Source organism: Trachypithecus francoisi, unplaced genomic scaffold (assembly GCF_009764315.1).
Source record: "Trachypithecus francoisi isolate TF-2019V2 unplaced genomic scaffold, Tfra_2.0 Lachesis_group10, whole genome shotgun sequence".
Lineage (NCBI taxonomy): Eukaryota > Metazoa > Chordata > Mammalia > Primates > Cercopithecidae > Trachypithecus > Trachypithecus francoisi.
Window position 1 is genome coordinate 67689139 of NW_022681455.1, and position 15200 is coordinate 67704338.

The 15200-nt window shown below is 43.7% G+C and overlaps 1 protein-coding gene across 7 annotated transcripts in view; it reads left to right on the top strand.

Annotated features, from left to right (window-relative positions):
- Positions 1-10383: 10383 nt before the first annotated feature.
- SMAP1 (small ArfGAP 1) overlaps positions 10384-15200 on the top strand; it is a 201727-nt gene continuing 196910 nt past the window's right edge. For 5 of the 7 annotated variants that reach the window (XM_033217588.1, XM_033217594.1, XM_033217589.1 and 2 more), the window contains exon 1: positions 14745-15136. In XM_033217588.1, coding sequence (XP_033073479.1) covers positions 15019-15136 — 118 coding nt within the window. In that variant the 5' untranslated portion in view covers positions 14745-15018. Of the gene's footprint in view, positions 10433-14744; positions 15137-15200 lie in introns of those variants that run through there. The other 2 variants (XM_033217590.1, XM_033217593.1) reach the window with 2 other exon arrangements.

Genomic DNA, 15200 nt, shown 5'->3' on the forward strand with positions numbered 1-15200 from the left:
GTTGTCTCTTTGCTTGAGAAGATTTCTATGACTGGGGCCAAATCTCCCCTTCACATGTCCTTATAGCACCTTACGTCTTTCTTTCCTAGCAATTTTTGTGTGATTATTTGATGACTGTCTTCTTCCCTAGACTGTGAGGTACTTAAGACTAGAGGGTGTATTTTTTATTTGTGAACTTATCTCCAGTGAGGAGCATATGGCCCATGCTCAAAATATTTGTGTTGAATGAATGAATACAGGAAAGGAGACTCAAGTACCTGATCCGCAAGTACTTTGGGCACTTTTGGCCTTTTCGGCTGCTGTATCTGCATTGGACTGATGAACAAGTAATGACCCTGCCCTTTGATCTGAAATTTACAGAACCTAAAAGAATGACATTGAGTAAAATTGGGTCAGGGAGAGTCTGGAAACAAAGAGGCCCTAAATTAGAGGAGACATTTTAATGAAATGATGTGATTAGGTCATTTATTGGACGTTTCTTTTTTGGGAATAAATCAAAGGTAACTCTAAGGTCTCAAGCCAGACAACTGGGATCATAAAATTACTAATGTGAGAAGCAGGAATGTTCAAAGGTGGAGCCTGAATAAGGAAGGAGATGAGTTTGGTTTTGGAGATTGACTTCTAAAGCAAGCTAGGCATTCCTTGTAGAAAGGGAGCAGCAGTAGGAGGCTGATATGAGAGGTTTGTTTGTTTGTTTTTGAGACTTCATCTTACTCTGTCACTCAGGTGGAGTGCAGTGGTGCGATCTCAGCTCACTGCATCCTCCGCCTCCCAGGCTCAAGAGATTCTCCTGCCTCAGCCTCCTGAGTAGCTGGGATTACAGGCACCTGCCTGATGTGAGAGATGTGAAGTCCATGGAGTGTGTCCTCCAAGAGGCTTACCATAGCAGCTACATCTTAGCTGGGTAAGGAGGCAGGCGTAGCTTGCCCTCAACATGTACCAGGAGGAACAAGGGAGATAGCCTGAGAAGCAATACCATGGAGAGAAGGAAAATGTGGATTTGGCATCAAATAAACTAGGTAGACAGTCAGAGGAGCTGCCAGTGCAAAGCATCAAGACAGAGACGTGGAATCTAGGGGGCAACTCACTGAATGGAAAATATGACTTCAGCAGAGATGGAAGGTTTGAAGAAGGTGACGGAAAGGAGACCCTGGGAACTATTCTCTGAGCCTCTGGGAGAGTGGCAGTCAAGGCTATCAAAGGCTGTAGCTTTGGTCATGTGCAAGGGTAAACCCTGTATGCTAGTTCCTTTTTTTTTTTTTTTTGAGACAGAGTTTTTGCTCTGTTGCCCAGGCTGGAATGCAATGGTGCGATCTTGGCTCACTGCAACCTCCGCCTCCTAAGTTCAAGTGATTCTCCTGCCTCAGCCTCCTGAGTAGCTGGGATTACAGGCGCCCGCCACCACGCCCAGTGAATTTGTGTATTTTCAGCAGAGATGAGGTTTTACCATGTTGGCCAGGCTGGTCTTGAACTCTTGACCTCAGGGGATCCAACTACCTTGGCCTCCCAAAGTGCTGGGCTTACAGGCGTGAGCCACCGCTCCTGGCTCTATATGCTAGTTCCTGAGAGTAGAAGTGATGATGGGAAGCTATGAAAATGCACAGTTCCTGAATACAGCACATGTGCTTTAGGAAAGAAAAGCAAGGGGCTGAGGACTCAACACTGGCAAAGAGGGAACAAAATGAATAGGAGTAATTTTTAAGAGGCTCAGAGAAGGACAGTTGGCATGCATTAGAGATCACATAGAAGAGCCAAGAGTAGACTTTCAAAGAAGGATAGGGGAAATGCTCAGCACAGAATCAAGAATAATGGGAAAAAAACGAAACCAAATTATGCTCCATTTCCTAATGGACCTGTATGATACAATGTCCCCCAATGTCTTTTTTCAATATTCTTTCTATTGAGGTATAATTTATGTACAATAAAATGCATAAATGTTAGGGATGCAGTTCGATGACATTTATGATTATATAAACCTGTGTAAATCATCACCCCCATTAAGACATAAAATACATCACCCCAGAAAGTTCCTCTCATACAACTTTCTAGTCACTCCCTATCCTTCTCCCTCCTGGACAATTATGGGTATGATTTCTATGGCCATATATTAGTTTTCATATGGTATGTACTCTTTTCTGTAGGGCTTTTTTACTCCCCATAGTAATTTTGAGATTCACCTATGTTGTTTTGTGTACCAGTAGTTTGTCTTTTTTTTGAGACGGAGTTTTGATCTTGTTGCCCAGGCTGGAGTGCAATGACACCATCTCAGCTCACGGCAGCCTCCGCCTCCCGGGTTCAAGCAATTCTCCCATCTCAGCCTCCTGGGTAGCTGGAATTATAGGCATACACCACCACGCCCAGCTAATTTTGTATTTTTAGTAGAGAAAGGGTTTTTCCACATTGGTTGGGCTGGTCTTGAACTCCTGACCTCAGGTCATCTGCCCGCCTCGGCCTCCCAAAGTGTTGGGATTACAGGCGTGAGCCACTGCGCCCAGCCTAGTTTGTCTTTTTCATTGATGAGTAATATTTCATTGCATAAATATATCATTATTTGTTTATCCATTCTCTTGTTTATGAACATTTGTTTCCAGGTTTTGACTACTGTGACTAAAGCTATTGTGAACATTCTTACTTAAGTCTTTTTATGAATATATTTTTTTCATTTCTCGGAGTGGAATTGCTAGGTCACAGGAGAAGTATATGTTTAACTTTAACTGACCAAGTTGTTATAACATTTTATGCTCCCAACAGCAATGAGAATACTAGTTGCCTCACTACCTACTTACTATTTGGTATTGTCAGTCATTTTATTTGAGTCATTCTAGTAGGTATAAAATGGCATTTCATTATCGTTTTTAATTGTACAATTCCTTAATAACTAATGATAATTACTGGTTCTTCATGTATATTTTTGAGCTATCTCTTTAAGTCTTTTGCCATTTTAATGGATTGTCTTTTCATTATTGACTTGCAGGTGCTCCTTATATATTCTCTAAATAAGTCCTTTGTATTTATCACAAATTACAAATATTTTCTCCAAATCGGTAGCCTGCCTTTTTCTCAATGGTGTCTTTTGAAGAGCAGAAATTTTAAATTTTGATGAAGTCTGATTTCAATTTTTTCTTTTATGGTCAGTGCATCTTGTGTTCTAAAAAAAATCTCTTCCTATCCTAAGGTGGCAACGAATACACAATATTTTTAAACAATTTAAAATAAACCTATGCCTATTTCCTTTCCCTCTTTCTCCTAAAATGATCCTACTTTTAGTTTGGAATTACTGAGATGATATACACTATTTTGGTAAGAAGGTCAAGAGTGAAAATGGTGGAAAATTTCATGTGTAAAATGTTTCATTCCAGCAAAGTTACCAAATCTTAAAGGCCTAGAAGAAAGGCAAAGAGTTCCTTTAAAGACTAGAAAAAGAAGGTAACTTTTTAAAGAGCATGCTGTCTTACTCCATTTGAGCGTCTATAACAAACTACCTTAGACTCGGTGGCCTATGAAGAGCAAAAATTTACTGCTCACAGTTCTAGAGGCTGGGAAGACCAAGATCAAAGCACTCGTAGATTTGGCATCTAGTGAGGACCCATTCCCTGGTTCATAGATGAGGCCTTCTTGTTGCATCCTCAGCTGGTGGAAGGGGCCAACAAGCTCCCTTGGGCCTCTTTTTTTTATATTTATTATTATTATTTTTTGAGACGGAGTCTCACTCTCGTTGCCTAGGCTGGAGTGCAATGGTGTGATCTCAGCTCACTGCAACCTCCACTTCCTTGGTTCAAGTGATTCTCCTGCCTCAGCCTCCCAAGTAGCTGGGATTACAGGTGCTCGCCACCATGCCCAGCTAATGTTTGTATTTTTAGTAGAGACAGGGTTTCACCATTTTGGCCAGGCTGGTCTTGAACTCCTGACCTCAGGTGATCCACCCACCTGAGCCTCCCAAAGTGCTGGGATTATAGGAGTGAGTCACTGTGCCCAGCATTGGGCCTCTTTTAGAAGGGCACTAATACCATTAATTAGGACTCTGTCCAGATGACTTAATCACCTTCAAAGGCCCCACATCTTAATGCTACCAGATTGGGGGTTATGTTCCAACATGAAAATTTGGGAGGACAGAAGCATTCAGACCATAGCACATTTCCCTCTACTTTCATCAAATGGTGCATGGCTCACTATCAATAATGTTGGTGCTCTATATAAATCTGTTCTATGACTTTTAAAATTTAACAAGCAAAAGAGGAATGCATTGGACGACTTATGGGTGGTAGTCAAAGAATCTGAAGGAAAGCTAAAAAGTTAGTCTTCAGAAAAAACAGGAGCTAGAGTAGCTGTGAAGATCAAGAGAGCAGGATGAAATAGACAAACTGATGGCTACAGGGATGAATGATCTCCAGCTGTTTCTGTCTTTGGGTTAATCCCCTCAAGCTCAACTTGCAAGAGGAAACTTGAATGGCCTAATTTAATCACTGTATGGCCTAATTTGGTTACATGCCTAGTACAGAGACCTTGGTTGACAGTCATTCCTTCAAAACTTCATTCAATAGGGAAGGGGGATTGGGGCAGTGCTGCTAGAAGAAGGGAGGCGGGACTATGGGCAGACAAAAACAATCGATGCTTATTATACCCTTAAAAAGCCAGAACATATATCTTCCAACTTGTGTTCATGTCTTTTGTCTTAAGTAGGATGAAATCGCTTATTCACTTATCTTTGCGTCTTCCCTCAAATAACCAGGCTTAAGTTAAATTACTGCCAAGGTCAGATTTGTGAAAGCCGAGTCTACCTGATTAAATTTCATCCCAGATCAGTTTTGTTGTTACTGTTTTAAATCTTGAAGTTGACAGTGTATTTCTGATTACTTCGAATTTATCTTTCAAAATTGAGATGCAGAAACTCTGTGAAATCTAAACTTAAGTGAGGAAAAGGCAAAAACATGAAATAAAATATAACTTGACCAGGACTGGAAGTGAACTGGGAGTGACATAAACAGGATTTTTGTGCATTAGGGTCCCTTTTTATAAAAAAAAGTCACTTAAGTCTCAGTGGCTTACATCTGTAATCCCAGCACTTAGGGAAGTCAAGGTGGGAGGATCCCTTGAAACCAAGAGTTTGAGACAAGCCTGGGCAACACAGTGAGACCCCCATCTCCATAAAAATTATTATTTTTTAATTAGCTGAGTGCAGTCGTATGTGCCTATAGCCTAGCTACTCAGGAGGCTGAGGCAGGAGGATTCCTTGAGTCCAGGAGTTTGAGGCTGCAGTGAGTTAATGATGGCACCTCTGCACTCCATCCTGAGTGACAGAGCAAGACCCTCTTTCTAATTTAAAAAAAAAAATGCTTAAAAAGTTATGTTTCTTCAATCTGCTTATCGAAGTTGAATGTTTTTACACGTGAGCACCTATATGGAACTTCATTTGCTCATTCATTCAGCAAATGTTTATTAAGGGCTTGCCATGTGCATTAGTGGTATAGGCTCTGGAGATCTCTAAGGTGACAGTGAAGGAAGCTGATCCTCACTGTAAAATATGGACAATAAACTACTTTAGGAGTGAGGGATCAGGCTATGACTGTTTTCTTTACTAAGTTTTATCCCTAGTACCTATCACAGTGCTCGAAACATGGAAATAACTAAAAGATATATTGTTGTTGTTGTTGGTTTTTGAGACGGAGTCTTGCTCCGTTGCCCAGGCTGGAGTGCAGTGGTGCGATCTCGGCTCACTGCAAGCTCCGCCTCCCGGGTTCACAGCATTCTCCTGCTTCAGCCTCCCAAGTAGCTGGGACTACAGGTGCCCGCCACCACACCTGGCTAATTTATTTTTCACTTTTTTCGTAGAGACAGGGTTTCACCGTGTGAGCCAGGATGGTCTCAATCTTCTGACCTTGTGATCCACCCACCTCAGCCTCCCAAAGTGCTGGGATTACAGGCATGAGCCACCATGCCTGGCCAAAAATATGTTGTTGAATGGATGACTAGATGAATCGGGAGAGCCGTCAACCTTCCTGTCAAAAGACTGGTGGGGGCCAGCCGTGATGGCTCATGCCTATCTTCCCAGCACTTTGGGAGGCCAAGGCGGGTGAATCACCTGAGGTCAGGAGTTTGAGACCAGCATGGCCAACTTGGTGAAACCCCGTCTCTACTAAAAATTATAGAAACTATCCGGGTACGGTGGTGCGCACCTGTAATCCCAGCTGCTGGAAGGCTGAGGCAGGACAATTGCTTGAACCCGGGAGGTAGAGATTTCAGTGAGCCAAGATCATGTCACTGCACTCCATCCTGGGTGACAAGAGTGAAACTCTGTTTCAAAAAACAAACAAACAAACGACTGGTGGGGTCCCAGCACTTTGGGAGGCCGAGGCAGGTGGATCACGAGGTCAGGAGATTGAGACCATCCTGGCTGACATAGTGAAACCCCGCCTCTACTAAAAATACAAAAAAAAAAAAAAAAAATTAGCCGGTGTGGTGGCGGGCACCTGTAGTCCCAGCTACTCAGGAGGCTGAGGCAGGAGAATGGCGTGAACCCAGGAGGCGGAGGTTGCAGTGAGCCGAGATCACGCCACTGCACTCCAGCCTGGGTGACAGAGCAAGACTCCATCTCAAAAAAAAGAAGAAGGGCAGGTTCAGGAAAATTTTCTGAGTTGTTTAATTCTGCTTCAACAAAATGCTTCAAAGAATGGTTAGAGTTCCCATAGCCAAACTTGAGGCCTAGATACCCCTCTAATGGTCCCATCAGGTATCTGCCTTCAAATACATGTGTAAGTTGGTTTTCCTGTCTCCCCCGCAGGACTGAAGGGGTTGAATATGTTCTTCTAACTCCTTGTATCAGGCTTTTTTTTTTTTTTTGTGACTGGGGATACTGGTTGCCCATATGACCACTCAAAAAATTTCAATGTCTCTGTACTGGAGGGTAAAAAGTTGAGAAATTGGGATTTTGGAAAGTATATTTTCCTGGTAATGGGAGATTGTGTATTCTTATATAACAGGTACTTGTTTAATAATGTACATTTGGAAATAACTTGCGGCCCGGCGCAGTGGCTCAAGCCTGTAATCCCAGCACTTTGGGAGGCCGAGGCGGGCGGATCACGAGGTCAGGAGATCGAGACCATCCTGGCTAACACGGTGAAACCCCGTCTCTACTAAAAAGTACAAAAAACTAGCTGGGCGAGGTGGCGGGCGCCTGTAGTCCCAGCTACTCCCTGTAGTCCCAGCTACTCGGGAGGCTGAGGCAGGAGAATGGCGTAAACCCGGGAGGCGGAGCTTGCAGTGAGCTGAGATCCGGCCACTGCACTCCAGCTTGGGCGACAGAGCGAGACTCCGTCTCAAAAAAAAAGGAAATAACTTGCTTCTGAAGGAAGGTGGGGAAGAATTGTGTGGAAGTTGCAAATTTTCAACAGAGACCTCACTCTCCCCACACTGAGGAGAGTTCCTTGGTATCTGACCATAAATTAAAAAAGTGCACCAGTTGGGCTGAGTTTTTAGGAAGCACAAACACACTAAGGTTACCTGATATATATTTTTTAAGACGGAGTCTTGCTCTGTTGCCAGGCTGGAGTGCAGTAGTGCGATCTTGGCTCACTGCAATCTCCACCTCCTGTGTTCAAGTGATTCTCCTGCCTCAGCCTCCTGAATAGCTGTGATTACTGGTGCCCGCCACCATGCCCAGCTAATTTTTGTATTTTTAGTAGAGATAGGGTTTCACCGTGTTGGCCAGGATGGTCTTGATCTCTTGACCTCATGATCTACCCGCCTTGGCCTCCTAAAGTGCTGGCACTACGGGCGTGAGCCACTGCGCCCAGCCGCCTGATGTAACTTTTAAAGGCAAAGCAAACAAAAATCTAGGCTCTTTCCTGGGTTTCCTCTTTTTGTGGGTGTGTATATGTTTATCTATCTCCATAATAAATGTTCCTCTTTCCTCAATACATGTGTGTTCCTCTTGACTCAATACACTTTTGGTCTCTCTTTAACTCTTGTTATTTTGTTATTGATTGGTCTAACTTGTTCTACTCTGTTTTCCATCCCAAAGGATAGCATAGCTTATAAAAAACCAGGGCCTCAGTGCCAACAAGACGTAATCTTGAAAGCCAGTTTTGCTACTTAATATCTAGGCTTTCAACCAAGATATCGATAACTTTAAACCAAGTACTTAACATCTCTGGGCCACAGTTTCTGTGCTGTTCAGTGATATTTTGGTTTCTCCTTCTAGGTAAAGGTAGGATTGCACTTCTGGTTCCCTTGATATTAGGAGGGTTCATGGGTTTGCTTTGGCCAATGGCTTAAAAGTGGAGGTGGATATGTATTATTCCTGGGGAGAGGCCTTTAAGAGTCATCTTCTTGACTCTACCCTGAAAAGTGATAGAGACTTTATCAGCCTGGTACCAGAGTGACGACAACATAGGGTAGAATCCCTACCAGCTCAATGCTCATGTAGCATGACCAAGAAGAAACTTCTATTGTCTGAAGCCATTATGATTTTGAAGTTATTTGTTATCTCAACATGAAATACCACATCCTGGTTGATGTTTCCTGATGTGAAAAATAGTATAATAAAATTGATTTCATTATTCCACAGTGGGAGATTGAAAAACACTGGTTCTTATTACTATTACCCTCATCCTTCCAGCTGTCTATACCTACTGCTCTTATCAGATATTCCACCTACACCCACATATTTGGTTCATTCTTGTCCATTTCACCTGACCTAAATTTTTTCCTTCATTTTCCTACTCCATCACTTTCCCTCTTTACTTATATCTTCTGTTAAATCCTGGTTCTATTGTAGTCAAACTCCCTAAACCTGTTTCTCATCTTTTCCTCTGACCAGAAATAAATAATTAGAGTCAAAGTGACCTAATCTCTCTAAGAATCTGCAAAAACAGACCTTCAACTTTATTCCCCATCCAGCAAGCATCCATAGACACATCGACATCCAGGACTTCATCAGGACAAGGTACTACACCCTTCTGAGTGGTGTCACTAAGCCCTTCTCTTTATTTAGCTGTCAGCATCCTTTCCCTAACCACACCACATCACCTCTGGCCTCAAAGAAACCTATAATCACTGGTTGCTCCTACTTCACTTCTCACATTTTGGACACTTTCCTTACTTTACACTCAATAGTTTACTCTAGTACTGCTTCCTATCCTTGTACCTTTTTTCTTTTTCCCTTCTAACCATCCCCATCCCTCCCTCAATATTTCATGGAACCCTCCAGACAATCACAGGCTCTGGAAGCCCCATCAGATGATTTATCTTCTCTTGTTGTTGGGCTATGAAAGAAAACAATGAACTGTGCAGACCCATGACCACATGCTGTATGTACTGTCTAAAATGGAAATAATTGACTTTTCTGGAATAGTTGGCATTGGTTGGTGTTCACCCTTACTTCTTGGAAACCTTTCCTTCCCTGGCTTCTGGTTCTCTGCTTTTTTCAATGGTTCACCTTTCTCTCTCCACTCCTCATTTAATAGGCAATCCCCAGAATTTTGTCTTTGGGTCTCTTCTCTCCTTTGTCTACATGCTTTCTCTGGGGGAATGTCATCCATTTTTATAGCTTCTATGATCCTTTAAATGCAATAATTCCCAAATAACTTTTATCAGCAGTAACATCTCTCCAGAGTTCTATAAGTCAATATACAATGTCTCATTAGACACATGAAGCTGGATGTCCTAGGCACATCTTAAACTTAACACGTCCCCAAGCAAATGCTGCTTCTCCCTTGACCCCAAAACTGGACTATCTCTTTTATTCTTTCTTGTTTTTTCAGTGTCCTCTTTGTACTGTTTTGCAGAAGAATGCCCAATATACAACATGATTGCAAATATTTGGCCATGCAAAAGAGGAGATAGTGCTCAAATACAATGGGAGACATGATTTTTAAAAAAATAAATATTTACCACACATGGTGGCTCACATCTGTAATCCCAGCACTTTGGGAGGCTGAGGCGGGTGGATTGCGTGAGGTCAGGAGTTCGAGACCTGCCTGGTCAACATAGTGAAACCCCGTCTCTACTAAAAATACAAAAAATTAGCTGGGCGTGTTGGCAGGTGCCTGTAATCCCAGCTACTAGGAAGGCTGAGGCAGAAGAATTGCTTGAACCTGGGACGCAGAGGTGGTAGTAAGCCAAGATCATGCCATTGTACTCCAGCATGGGCAACAAGAGTAAAACTCTGTCTCAAAGATAAATAAATAAATAAATAAATACAAAATAAATATTTAAACACAATTTGGATTCTACAAGTGCCTGGACTGCAAGTCTGTTTGAAGGAGCTGCCTTGTTTGTGGACCCATGGTGATGTCATAATTACTGCTGGTAATAAATGCATGGATTCAGGGTGCCAATGGTGGAATATGATCATGGTGAACCGCTTTTCTAAAGCCTTCTCTAGCCCTCTACAGATGTGCTATGGCCAGGACAAAGACAATGAAATTTCTCAAAGGTCAGTGGTCCATAACAGTTAAGTATGCTACACGATTCTCTTGGTTTCCATTTCTAGCCAGGAAACACACTTACTCTTCTTCAATTCCACATACAGGACTGGCCTAAAAGCTCCTCCCAGATCTCTGAGAACATTAGACCATGCACTCTTGAAGAAGGCTTTCCCCTTTCCTCTTTAAAAATCTTCCTTCAGCACTTGAGGGTTCCCATGTGCAGTATGTTGGCTCCTTTGTGTCTGCAGAGGACCCAAGGTGTAGAAGGCCATGTTGGCCACATCACCACAGTGTGGGCAATCATCTGTCTTACCATGATGTGGTAGTCTTGGAGTCAGGGAGCATGCCTCAGGCCTTCAGGCAGCCCAGAAAAGGATGATGCCCTGCACAGAGCTGCTGAAGCCCTGGTACAGGCCCCAGATCTCATCAGACTTAGTTATCTTCACCAGACAGTCTCCCAGGTTTTTGAACTTGAATCCCAGCTCTGTGTACGATTTCCCAACATTGACCACCAGATGGATTCTGGCAAAATTCACCGAGTACACAAAACAGAGACAGGTGGGTCTGGCCACCTTGTTGGAGGCCAGATTGTGGGCAAAACAGCTCTAGAACTGAGTGTGTTCATCCATACTCCCAGGAATAGCTGTGTCTGCTTATCCTTGAATGCGATGTTGAGGGCTTGCTTAAGGAAGTAGTCCACAATTCCTGTGCACTGCTGTCAACTGTCATCTGCTTTCTGGCGCCTTGCATCTGCTACGGCAGCTTCACCTGCTCAATCAGGACCACAGTTATCTTGGTGATGGCAGCAGCAATGCCACCAGCCAGATGGTCCTTGGCAAAGGAGATGGCCTGTTGTGTCATGGTTGCAGAGCAGGAAGCTGAGCACATGGAGAACTGGGAGGATTAGTGCTGCTGGCTCAGCCCTGTCACTGCTGGACCGAGAGGCCTACTCCTTCTGTTCTTGATCTGCGTTAATGGCATCACCATTTACCTGTCTCCCAACTTAGAAAGCCTGATGTTATTCTCACCTTCTTTCTCTTACCCTCCATATACAGTCAGCTGCCAAATCTTGCTGCTTCTAATTTTAAAACATCATTTGATTCTGTCTCTCCCAAACCCTATGCAACTTGCTTAAAATAGGCCTTCATCATATCTTCTTTGGACTATTATTGAGACAGTCTTGTAATCTGTTCTCCTGATAAGTTTTTCCCCACCATGTTCTCCATACTACCGCTGTATGGAGAGTTACTGAGAAGAAAGCTTATGAAGTCATTTTTTCATGTAAAAGCTTCTATTGGTTCTATAAACCCATAAGGTTCAAACTCTGTTGCTTTGCTACAAAGCTCTTAACCCTCTGTTGTCAATCTACCTCTCCATCTTGTTTCCTTTCCTACTTTCACATTCTCCAAACACATTCTAGGTTTCTTGGGCCTCACATCCTCACTACTTCATATAACCCTGAACTTTCAGAAGTCCATACGTGTTTTTTAAAGCAATTCCTTTCTCTCCGCTCCACCCCCATTCACTTGAAAAATTCCCCCATCTGTTAAAAGCCAAGTTTAAGCATCACCTCCTCCGTGAAACTTTCCCAGATTTTCCCAGGCTACTGCATGTTCTGTTCCTTTTGCTCCTAGAACACTTTATATTTGCTACAGACTTTTCAATGTAGTCCTTTTCTATTTATATATTTTTATCTCATAGTAGACTGTAAGCTTCTGATAATTAGTGTACTAGATAGAAGTTGTTTAATAAATATTGGTGAATAAATGCAATGTTGTTTTCTTCCCAAGATGTTTTGGAGAAGATGTCTCTTTCTTCCTACTACAGCCTTAAAATACAATCAACTCATATTTAGATTTTAATAGCCTCTAAGCTGACCATCGAGAACAACACTATTCAATAATGTATCCACTAGTCACATGCGGCTGCTGAATATTTGAAATTCAGCTCCTCCAGGCTGGGCGCAGTGACTCGTGCCTGTAATCCCAGCACTTTGGGAGGCCAAGGTGGGAGGATAGCTTGAGGCTAGGAGTTCAAGACCATGCTGGCCCACAGAGTGAGACCCCATGGACCAGCAGGGTCTCGAACTCTTAGCTTCAATTTTTTGATAATTTCTTTATTAAGAAATAAATTCAGCTACTCAAACATGAAACGAGCTGTGTTATACAGCATTTTGAAGACAATATGAAAACAGGAATGGAAAATATGCCTTTTTTATATCACATCTTAAAAATATTTTGGATATATCGAGTTAAATAAAATGTATTCGTAAAATATATTTTATGTTTCTTTTTCTGTTTTAAAATGTGGCTACTGTATTATTTAAGGTTATATGTGTGGCATGCAAGTATTTCTATTGGACATCACTGTGACCCTTCAATCCATCCTGAAGGTCGTTTATTGGGGGTAAACCTGTATTCTGTTTTCTGAGTCCTTACAGTGCTGCACAAAATTTTTGTAGGGAGGACAGGTACTCAAAAAATGGTGTTTGTTTACTGGTTACTGCAGGACTAACTTTCCCAAAATATCCTTTTTATTATGCTATTATCCTACTTGAAGAATCTACAGGTTTTTTTGTTTTTCGGGGCGGGGGTGCAGGGGGGACGGAGTTTCACTCTTGTTGCCCAGGCTGGAGTGCAATGACGTGATCTTGGCTCACTGCAACCTCTGCCTCCAGGGTTCAAGCGATTCTCCTCCCTCAATCTCCTGAGTAGCTGGGATTAAACAGGCATTTGCCACTACACCTGGCTAATTTTGTATTATCAGTAGAGACGGGGTTTCTCCATGTTGGTCAGGCTGGTCTCGAACTCCCCACTTCGGGTGATCCGCCCGCCTTGGCTTCCCAAAGTGCTGGGATTACAGGTGTGAGCCACTGTGCCCGGCCAAAATCTACAAGTTTTCTACTGTCAATTGCATCAAGGCCAGATTACTTTGTCTGGCTTCCCAAATCTTCCATAACCCTATCATAGTTTACTTATGCAGCCTTATCTTTCACTCCGTCCTAAGTAGTACCTTTTGTTCCAGTCTGTTTTCCAAGGTACTTGAGGTCTTTATGCTTTTGTGCATGTTACTCTTTCTTAATATCTCCCTCCCCAGTCTCCATCTAAATCAAGCGTATCTTCAGGACAAGGCTCATAACATTCTCCCTCCCACATAAGGTTTTTTTCTGTTCTTTTGAACCCACCAATACCTCTCTAGTTGCTATTTGTCAGAGCTATGCAGTTTAAGCTCTAATTTGTTTAATTACTGAACATCTTCATTGCCATATCCATTCAATTTAATTCCACAAACATTTTTTGAGCCCCTGTGCCAAGAACAGGGCTAGGTAGCAATGAGGGTCACTTTTAGGCAGGGCCAGCGGCTAGAAATTAGCCTTACTAAAAAGTGTAAGACCGACTCTTGCTCATTGCCTTTCTTAGCATCTGCCTCACCTCAAGCAAGGACTGTTTATTCGGCTTGTATAAGCCCCATATTAGAACTTCCTCATAATATAAAACATGCCAAATCATTGAAACTGCCTCACCCAGAGTTGAAACCTCATGAGCCTGGATTAGGGTCTGGGTTCCAATTAAAAGTGTTTTATTTCTTTAGTTCTCTTTCTCTTGCATTAATGCTCACTATTTACACAGCTTCTTGTTACAGTATCACCGTCGAGTATTTGGGTTCCTGGTCACACTTTCCCCCTTATGGAAGGGCTTACAGCCAGATGTTTCAGACTCTGGAACAAGACTGCTTTGGATTTGAATCTCAACTCCCCCACTAGTAGTTCTGTAATCTGGGCAGGTTACTTAATTCCTCTATGCCTCACTTTCCTGCTCTGTGTAATGAGGATAACAATGTCATAAAGTTGGGGAAAGGGTTAAATGAGCTAATAGTTCGTAACAGAGTAATCACTCAATGAAATGTTATCCCTTAATACATGTCACTACTAGATTATTTCTCGTCCTTAAAATGTAAGAGACCGTTTTTCCTCTTTTATTCCATCCGTGTCTCCAGCTTCTAAACTGCAGGCGAATAAACCTCCAATGAGTAAATGAACCCACCCAGTCGCTAGTATTTTTGCATTTCCAATGTTGTGCCAGCAAGAGCAAAGGCAAATGGGCAAGTCAAAGTAGCTCCTTGTAAAAGGTCTTCCATTACAGAGTTTTACTAGAGGCCTAAGGACCATCACATGTCAAAAGGGAGGAAAATCCGCATGAGGCAGTGACAGCGACTTTTCAGGAATCACCTTGGGCAGAAGCCCTTTTTGCAGAAAGACGCGGCAGGCCGCGTGCCTTACGTTCGGCGCATGCGCAGCGCGCCCGGCTGCCGGGTCCCTTCCTCCGCGCCACCCGGAAGCCGCGGCGCGTCCCACTCCCCCTCCCCCTCCCCTCCCCGGCTCGGGTGGTGCTTGCCGGCCGGCCAGGCAAGGAGGCGGGACACATCGGCGCTACCACCGCCGCCCCTCCTCCTGTTTCAGCTGCCGCTGCCGCCGCCGCTTCCTGGGCTAAGCCAGCCCGCGGTCCCGGCGGCGCCAGGTGCGTTCCCTCTGCCGGGCTCCAGCCAGCGTCCGCCGCTGCTGTAGCTGCCCTGGGCTCCCCGCCCCACTGCCGAGATGGCGACGCGCTCCTGCCGGGAAAAGGCTCAGAAGCTGAACGAGCAGCACCAGCTCATCCTATCCAAGCTTCTGAGGGAGGAGGACAACAAGTACTGCGCCGACTGCGAGGCCAAAGGTAGCTCGGTCGTCGTCGCTGCCCCGGTCGGGGCCTCCTGCGACCGGTGACCTTCCCGCCGCTG